This window comes from Hyalella azteca, unplaced genomic scaffold, assembly GCF_000764305.2.
Source record: "Hyalella azteca isolate HAZT.00-mixed unplaced genomic scaffold, Hazt_2.0.2 contig8261, whole genome shotgun sequence".
Lineage (NCBI taxonomy): Eukaryota > Metazoa > Arthropoda > Malacostraca > Amphipoda > Hyalellidae > Hyalella > Hyalella azteca.
Window position 1 is genome coordinate 1 of NW_025938359.1, and position 10,007 is coordinate 10,007.

At 38.2% G+C, this 10,007-nt stretch overlaps 2 protein-coding genes across 2 annotated transcripts in view; one reads left to right on the forward strand and one right to left on the reverse strand.

Moving 5' to 3' along the window:
* Positions 1–64: 64 nt before the first annotated feature.
* LOC108666250 (BUD13 homolog) lies at positions 65–4,898 on the forward strand. The gene is made up of 2 exons (XM_018153086.2): positions 65–221; positions 3,693–4,898. Exons 1-2 carry the CDS (start codon positions 109–111, stop codon positions 4,828–4,830), a joined length of 1,251 nt encoding a protein of 416 aa, XP_018008575.1. The 5' UTR covers positions 65–108; the 3' UTR covers positions 4,831–4,898.
* Positions 4,899–6,375: 1,477 nt separating this feature from the next.
* The window catches only part of LOC108666249, a 20,604-nt gene continuing 16,972 nt past the window's right edge, over positions 6,376–10,007 (reverse strand). The window contains exons 17-19 of the mRNA XM_018153085.2: positions 8,048–8,182; positions 7,673–7,775; positions 6,376–7,234 (exon numbers count right to left, since the gene is read on the reverse strand). Coding sequence (XP_018008574.2) covers positions 7,089–7,234; positions 7,673–7,775; positions 8,048–8,182 — 384 coding nt within the window. The 3' untranslated portion in view covers positions 6,376–7,088. The remainder of the gene's footprint in view (positions 7,235–7,672; positions 7,776–8,047; positions 8,183–10,007) is intronic.

A 10,007-nucleotide genomic window follows, 5' to 3' on the forward strand; every position in this document is an offset into this window, starting at 1 on the left:
ATATATATATATATATATATATCACTATTTATATTAGGCTAGTAACTTTGATCACAACATTTTACTCCTTGACCTTATTTCTTTTGTTATGTTTCAGCCTCAGGAAAGATGACTGCTATCAATCAGAAAGAGTATCTTAAAAAGTATTTATCAGGTGGTGATGCCTCACAGAAGAAGAAAAAGAAGAAGAAGAGGAAAGATAATACTCCTATCACCAATAGGTATAGTAACCTATTAACAATTTTAATGTTTTAAAAAGTATACTATTAACTATCTTACTATGTTGAATGTTCAAGACCTAAGTAAATGACATTCCTAGTATTTGACACAATAATTGTTTAAATTGGAAAATATCTAGCTGATCTAGGTACCTACCCTTAGGACTGGCTAGGCTGCAACTAGAGCATTCCTGCCAATTTTGGAATTGTGAGATACTGAGATTCCCACTAGATGATTCACCTTCTATTTGTTAACTAAAGTGTAATATTGGGCCGCAAAATTTCAAAGATATTGAAAATTTGTGACGTTGGAGCTACTAAATTTCATAAATGTGTGGGATTCCATTCCAATTCAGCAATTGCACTATCAAATTCTACTCATGATTATGGTGGTACAGACTGCAAGTTAAATGACTTAAACTCATTATGTAGCTACCAACTTTACTGACTGTCAATGCTGATAATCTAGCGTAGAAAAAAGTCTTATCTGTAGAGGTAGAGAGAGCTTTCCTCACTAGAGCTTTCCTCACATTTTCAGAACTGCAAGTTGCCACTTATTCAGGATTGGAATTTTTCTACTCATTTCTGAAATCTCCTGGCTTCAATGCGAGAAATTTTTTATACATTTGTAAACTCACAGCCCAATTGTGCACTTTTGTCAACAATTAGATAGGAGGTAATTCAGATAATTAGATAAGAGATAATTTGGCAGAAATCTCGTGGTTCAGGAAATGACGGGAAAGCTCTAGTCGGGGCCCTAATGGTATATTTTTCCCACACTTGTCCCACTAGAAGTTTTACTGTTACCAGGGTTGGCGATTTTTTTTATTTTTTTAAAAAAATCAAAAAAATAAAAAATCAATGATTTTTTTTTATTTTTTCATGATTTTTTTGATTTATTTGATTTTTTCAGCTTTTTTGTATTTTTTGAGGTGTTATTTTTTATGTTACAATTAGCCTACTAACAATAACAGTATATGGATCATAATGGATGGCTAAAAAGGGCACTTATTGCCTCCAATAATGGCCAACAGGCCAAGGTGGTGTTTACCACTTAGGGATTTTCGGGTAAACAATACTGTTACTGTTGATCAATGCATATGTTTCTACCAAAAGTTTCCAAATGTATTGAATATTTCTCCTGTCAGACTCATAGCCACAAAATTTCAGAAACAAGTACAAAATTCCAAACCAGCCAATAACCATGCCAGCAACACTTGAGTGACTGGCTTTTAGTAGAAATGATCTTTTTGATCTATTTTACTTTTTAGGGGTAGAACTGAATCACATCTTTGATCTTTCTAGAATGATCGAAGCAGCTTTTTAGTCATTATGTAGTTACGGTATCAAATATTATATTGTTTATATGACTACTTGGCAGTGTTGTGTATATGATTTTTATTGATCAGCAGCAAGATATGTGCAGGTTCTGCTGAGTGGCAACTTATGTGGCATATTGATGTTGGTCTGCTTTTGCTGTTATCCAATTCATATATATTATGTCTTGCAAAAAGATTGTTACACATGCAATTTTTGTGAAATTCTGCTGGGTATTCCATATTGGGATTCTAGTATGGCCAGATGAATAGATATTTCCATGCCTTGTAAGATGCAAGGTTTTTGGGGAATTTTTTTGTGCAAAATGAGCTTTCTGGAGCAAATGTAGTGTGTAGGGTGATGCAGTTTGTGCAGGGTCAATAATGAACAGTCCCAATTTGTGCAGAACAATCTTTTTCAACACCTGATCTTTTTAACTAGGTACTTGCTGTACTGCTGTAGACATGACTGAAAGTTAAATAATATACGTTTAAAAATTACTTTCTAAAGACAACACCCAAAGAATCCAGTGTGTGCAATCTTACATGTACAATGAATTTCTCATTTAATTTTTGAATATTAAAAAAATTAATTTTTCAATTTTTTTAATACTATATTAATTTTTTAATATATAATTTTATTTTCAAAATTATTTATTCCATTAATTGATTCATGCATTGCCTCTGACTTCACACAAGTGTGCAAAATTTTAGATCAATTAGACAGGTAAAAGTGTGTCAAATATCAGTTATAAGATTTGTAGCTGACAAAATTATTTTTTTAATTTTTAAAGTCATTTATTTTGACATTTGATTCATGCATTGTCTCCAACTGTACACAAGTGTGCAAAATTTCAGATCGATAGGATAAGTAGAAGTGTGTTAAATTTTGATTACAAGATTTGTAGCAGACAAACAAACAAACAAACAAACAACAAGAAGTGAAGTTAAAGAGAAGTGTTGTAAAATGTATCACAAAAATGCCAAAAAGATGCTAAAGTTACCATCTAAAATTCATTCAAGTCCAATATGTTAGCTTTAACATTACTCCCTACAGCATTTCCTGGACTGAGAAAACTTAAAACACTCTATTCTAGCATGGATTTGGGAGAATTTTCTCCACCTTCAATGGAACCAACATGACAACAATGGAGCAAGACTTAACAGATTGAAATTCTCTGTCATTTCACTTGGTTACCATTTTGTTCTTAAGCCAGCTTGTGCCTATATTTGGTGAGAGGACTTGCCATGCAACAAGATGAGGGTTGAGACATTGCTCAGCATTGAATTCAGTTTTGGGGAAACTTTGGGATCTATAATCTGTATGTGTCTGGAATGTCTGCTTTCCTTATGATGGCAACAAAATTTTGTTCAGCATTCCATGATGAAACTTAAGCAATAATTTTGTTATTCAAAATTATTTGATAATCTTCTCCAATCAAAACAAATTCCTACACAAATACCAAATCTGCGAAACTGAATTATGCATGATGGGTTTATGGATGGTGGAATTAGGTCATACAGGATTATAAATTGTGGGATTAGGGAAGATGGGATAATTGAAAACATGCATCTCATATTGAATGAATTATCCATGTCAAGCTATACAACTTAATAATACAAGGCACCTCCCTGGTGGTGATGCGAGACAAGAATTTGAAAACCCCAATATATTCTGCCATAGGTTCTTTCAAAACATAGGTAGGTTGAGCAATTTTAAAAATCCTAGGTTTTATTTATTCATTTTTTTTGTAATATTGATTAAGAGCTTTTAATGCAGACTAACATCTTCCATCATGACTGAAACTCAAATCTGCTCATGTTTTTAATAAATTTCAACTACGGTTACGAAGTCACGGTACCTAAGACTTGAATATTTATTTCATTATCTCATATCACCACCTATCAATTAAAAACGTGCTCTTTTCTCAAAGTACATTTCAAGTTAAATTTCTTTCCACCAATTGCTGAAATTTGATGCATGATTTTCATAAATTAGGTATCCTAATGCATCTCTGTTGAAAGTGAGCACCTAAGCATGAATACAATAGAAATAAAAAATAACACTTTGTGAGTTTGATCTCTTAAAAAGCATAGATACATTAGTGTTCAGTATTTCTCTTGCTCATTAAATTGAATAATTTATGTATTTTTTCAGGTTTCAAATTGTTGACGAGGATGCAGGGAACATCAAGAATATTGCCTTTGGTTACGCCGATGACGACGACGCGCCTACAGTCGCCGAGGTCACCTATGACTATGCCAAAACAAAATTCAGAGAAGAACACAAAAAACTTGAACATAAATGGAAAAATGCCTCGTCTGATATAGATGGCGCCTCAAATAATCGAGCACATGTTGCACAAGATCCGGTCAGAGATGCTAAAGTTATGAGGTACGATTCAGATGAAGACGAAGCACCATCTTCTGTAACTAAATTGAGTAGAAGGTACGATTCTGACGAGTCTCCTCCGAGAGCCCGCATGTCTTCTGGAGTTCAAAGAAAAGATTTTGCATTGCATGGAGCTAAACGACTTGATTCAGATGAATCTCCTCCGAGAAGAAACGACCTAGATTCTGATAAGTCTTCAAAGAAGAAAAGACATGATTCAGATGAATCTCCTCCGAGGAGAAACAACCTAGATTCTGATGAGTCTTCAAAGCAAAAAAGATATGATTCAGATGAATCTCCTCCGAGGAGAAGAGAGAAAAATTTCGAAGAATCGCCACGTAGAACAGGCAAGTTAGATTCGGATGAATCTCCTCCTCGGATGAGTAATGTTGCAGCTAACGAACGCCCTGAGAAAAAGCTCACAACAGCAGAGTATTTGCAAGCGAGAAAACGTGGCAAACATAAGAAGGATAGTGCTGAGGATATTGCTAGGAAACAGAGGGAGGAAGTCCTGCAGCGTGCTGCTGAAGAGCGACACAAACTCTGGAACAAAGGCATTACTCAAGTGGAGGAGCGACAGAACAAGCTGGCCGACATCCAACACGAAATGACTAAAAGCTTTGCGCGATCTGCCAAAGATGAGGACCTGAATGACATGTACAAATCGAGACCACGAGAGGGAGACACTATGCTGGAGTATCTTAGTAGTAAGAGAGATGGGAAAAATCCCCAAAAACCTACATATCAAGGGCCCTTCCCTGCCAACAGGTTCAATCTTAGGCCAGGTTATCGTTGGGACGGCGTCGACAGATCTAATGGATTCGAACAACAATACTTTGCAAAACTTAGTAGCCAAGTTGCAATAGAAGAAGATGCCTACAAATATTGCGCTGAAGATATGTAAAGGAATAAAAACTCAATTATTAAACTCTACATCTCCTAATAAAATTCTAATGAATAGTATTACTTGTTTCGAGTTTTGGTTCCCCTGCATTTTCGTGCGTGCCAGAAGTTCATTGAGGGACAATGAAGTTCGATGGAAGCTTATTTGATATATACTCATCACCGATCTTCCTTAAATATTACGTTCACAATCGTTGCAAAGTTTTAACACTCATTTACAAGCAAAAATCATTGTAAATATCTGAAAGACGTGAAATCATAGCCTAAGGAACACTTCTTGCTTCATATCATTCATACGACTCGGTAGGTAAGCTAGACATGACTGCCCGTCTTAAAGTAATGACACGCTGAGAAGATGGAGACCACTGCCACTGGTCATTGATGGACTGATATCAGACCGTGCCATTACATCGTCCGTAGCTAGAAGCGCGATAGGTCACATTGGCGAGGTCAAAACCATTTTTTCAGGCTCTTGCAATATAAGAATCTGATGCAACTAAATCTTATTCATTAGAATAAAATCTCCTGATGAGAATATGTCGGAATTTTTAATTTAAATAACAAAAGGAAAAATCCCCACGAGCAGTTAGGAGCATGAACACATCTAATATACATCTAAAATATTGGGCGAAATAGAATATTTCTCCGACTTTAAATCCATGTACGAAAATGTCAATAATTTGATAGAAATTTAGGGGAAATCTAATTGCTTCAAATAAAATTATCTCAGTATGAGTACTATGATATCTCACGGTACTATGAAAACAATACAAGGCTTTAATATGGGTAATATTAACCTATGTTGCAAGGTGAGGTGAACACAGCAACACCTGGAGGAGGAATGGCAAATTTATCAGAGGCTCAAGTTCATTTTCCTCATGACTAGTCAACAAATTAATGCAAAAAATGAACTAAAATAAACCTAAATAACGCACAAATACGAAGCCGAAGCCCTGAAGAATTAAGCAGTTGAAGAATAGAACAAGAACTAAGAATGAACACGCCAACGACTAGTGACTAGTATAATTTGTCTTTATAATCTGACCTGGTGAGCTACTGTAAATGAAATTATATTTATGGTGCATACACCTTTAATAATCCTACCTTGAAATGTCAACCATATGCGAGAACCCTCAGCAAGTGAGGTCAAGTCTCCTTTAATAAAGTCTCCTTGTAATAATAAAGTCTCCTTGTAATAATAAAGTCTCCTTGTAAATGACAGCTGACTGAAGAAATCGAAGCAAATCAATATTTTTACTTGTAAGTATTCTTACACTGAAAAAGTGCAGCTAAGTCTACGCATGAAAAGAATTGCTCTCGTAGTCACCGTGCATCGAGCTAACAACTACCCTCTACCGCCTGACATGAGTAACCGGAGTAATATTGTCACAAGCCTACTCCCCAAAAAGGATACGTTCTAGTGAACGCAAAATGACTTGCACTGATGGTTGTCGCCACTTACTACAAACCTTAAAATGTTCGATGTTGCGTACAAACGTGCTCAGGTTGCTACACTCAATAGTTTTATAATTTAAGTTGAAAATTATGTTCCGAGAGAGTGACATACGGCGGTAGAGGGTTAAGGAGACACATGAATTACAACATTGAAGTGCATACACTAGAATATAAACTGGGGGTGTGTGCACAGCAACGAACACATAATCACACCTAATCACTGTCTTGGCACCTTAAAAATACAAGAGTACTCTGTACATGACTTAGATATAGTGTAGCACGTTCCATTCTCTGGGAAATACAAATATGAAGACATAAGAATACCATAGAAGAGAGTATAGTAAACTGAAAAAGAATACCTACAACTGACGGAGATAAATCATGGATGTACTCTGTTCCTTCTTGACGACAAAGCATAATAGCTATAGGAGGGCTGGAGGGAGTGGCGAAATGAAACGCTAATGTCGTTGAATGAGATACAAGATGACAGCAGCTAGAGGACTGGCGTGTGGCGGGAGTGGCGAGGGGTGGGAGTGGCACGTGGCGAGAGTTGCTGGAAATGGAAGTGGCACGTGGCGAGAGTTGCTGGAAATGGAAGAGGCAGGTGGCGAGAGTTACATCAGGTGGGAGTGGCAGGTGGCGGGTCACAAGAGGTGGCAGTGGCAGGTGGCGGGAGTCACAAGAGGTGGCAGTGGCAGGTGGCGAGAGTTGATGGAAATGGAAGAGGCAGGTGGCGAGAGTTACATCAGGTTGGAGTGGCAGGTGGCGGGAGTCACAAGAGGTGGCAGTGGCAGGTGGCGGGAGTTACAGGAGGTGAGAGTGCTGACAGAGGAGGTGGGCGGCGGTGGCGGCGGCGGTGCGGACGGCGGGTTCCTGATCCTTCATGAGCATCACGAGTCCCGACGCGACGCCTGAGGCACCCTCGTCTCCTCCCCACCTCACCACTTCACCTGCACGCAATATTCCTTATAATATTTGCTATGAGTTAAGCTCTCTTTGCTCCAACCCAACAACAAAAAGATACGTTGAATAAATTTTCGTGAATTGAGCAAAAGAATTTGATTTGACTGAACACTTCTTTAATAATGTAGAAGAAATTTACCTGTTTGGCTGTATGGATAGAATTTCTTTTTCAATATTGAAAAGGAACTTAATAACTTAACTTTAATACTGATTTTTTCCTTTAAAAAGGAGCAAAACAGCACAGAATATGCTTCCAGTTGTGATTGTATTGTCACCAACCGTTGGCCGCAACACTTCAGTTTAGTCAGATAGCTCAAGGCGTACATGCCAACTAATATTTTCTTAGTTTATATGCTTGTGACTAAAAGTTTTTATTCACTTCAAACGGCTAAAATTCACGCAATACTTAACTACAATACACTGACCCGTGAGATGCGCAGCAGCGGCCCGCAGCTCAGGCTGGCGGCTGTGGTAATAAGAGCTCGCCGCTGCCAGCGTCAGGCTCAGATGTTCCCCCAGCCACGCGACCTGCGCCACACCACACACAGTTACGGGGGGAAATGGGACTAAGAGAACATTAACAGGAGATTTATGAAGGCGAAAAATGCGAGATAAGTATATGTAAGTTTGAATACATCACGTGTTTATTACTTGAAATTCACATCAATAGTAAAACTATTACTTCACATCTTCTAGCACCTCAATGACAGCCAAGGGCCTGCTTGTGTCAACTTGTCATCCCACTTATGGCTTGTGTAAGGCCATAAGAGGGATGTGTGCAGGAGAGGAGGGAAGCGTACCAGGAGGGGGGCGAGGGCGGCCAAGAAGCTCTTGTAGTCGAGGGAGGCGGCGGGACTGAGACGCGACTGCAGTAGTTCCTGCAGCGGCGCGCTGCTCACTCGGTGACTCAGCGCCAGCAGCGCACTCTTGCACATCTGGCAAGCACATTACTGCATTACTCAGCGCCAGCAGCGCACTCTTGCACATCTGGCAGGCACATTACTGCATTACTCAGCGCCAGCAGCGCACTCTTGCACTATGCTGGTTCAGCGTTACTTGAAATCATCTACAGACAATGTTGCCATTCCATTCAGATGAAAACTGTGTCTAAATCAGAACTGTGTTGGACGGCTGTGTTGGAGTGCTGCGCGGCGCGGAATCGATGACCGTGATTTGCACAAACGTCTGCGCGAAAAAAATATAATTAGATTGATTTCCACGAGAAATTTTCCCCGTTTATATGCATCTTCCTGAGTGTGGTATCTAGGCAGTGCGTCGAAGCAGCCCTCGGTCAAACGCCCGCGGGTCAAACGCTCCAGCCGAGTGCTAACCCAACCTAACCTAACCTGACTCGGCCAGTTGCACGGCTCTTTCGACCGACGGCCTGGTGGTGCACGGCAGGTTTTATGCGAGGCCGGAGGCATAGTGACAAACCAGAGATTTTTTAGAATCATGCAACACAATTAGTATAATGATATTTATAACATAAGATATTATATTGTTATATAATTGTACTATTATATGAGTTACGAATTCAGGGTTTGCACGAGGAGAGTAGAAATAGTTTTTTGTCAGAAGTTATTTTCAAGCATCAGGTTAACATTTAGCTGATCTTTGTTGTATTTTCAAGATGCACAGCTGGAGTCGACCATGATACGGTAAAGGTAAATACTTAATATTTAATCAAAGCAATATTAGTTTTATATAACCCTGTAGCCGTCAGCGTTGCAAGATTTGCAACGAAGGCTTTATTCAAAATTCCTGAAGGACAGCTGAATACCGAGCAGTTGCTTGCATTACCATCACTACTGCAGTTGTGGTGCAGCGAACTGTAACCATTCACTGCCACACCTCCTTCATGGTGGTGCTCTTCAAGTGACAGTTTTTGGGAGGTATTTAGAGAATAGATCTTTCAACTCCTTTGCCATCGTCTCAGATGCGGGCCAAAGTAAGGAAAAGAACAATAAACACGATTCCTACCGTCACGTTCGGGAACCACCTCAGCATATTGTTTAGACAAACTCCGAAAACTTTTTTGGACTCCGAAACGTTTTCTCTTATTAGAAATGGTAAAATTTTTGGCTATTTTCTTTACTTTTAAATTCCTGGTAAATTTGTGATGATATTGTGGTGATATTGTGATGATATTGTGGTAATATTGTGATGATACTGTGGTGATATTGTGATGAAAGTTTGAAGATATTGTGATGATGTTATTGTTGTGATGATGTGGTGATATTGTGGTGATGTTATTGTTGTGGTTATATTGTTGTGATGATGTGACGATATTGTGGTGATGATTTTGTTATAATATTATGGTGATATTGTTGTGATGATACTGTTGCGATGTTATTGTTGTGATGATATTGTGGTGAAGTTATTGATGATATTGTGGTGAGGTTATTGATGATATTGTTGTGATGTTATTGTAGTGATGATATTGTGGTGAAGTTATTGATGATATTGTTGTGATGTTATTGTAGTGATGATATTGTGGTTAAGTTATTGATGATATTGCTGTAATGTTATTGTTGTGATGATATTGTGGTGAAGTTATTGATGATATTGTTGTGATGTTATTGTAGTGATGATATTGTGATTAAGTTATTGATGATATTGTGGTTAAGTTATTGATGATATTGCTGTAATGTTATTGTAGTGATGATATTGTGGTGAAGTAATTGATGATATTGTTGTGATGTTATTGTAGTGATGATATTGTGGTTAAGTTATTGATGATATTGTGGTTAAGTTATTGAT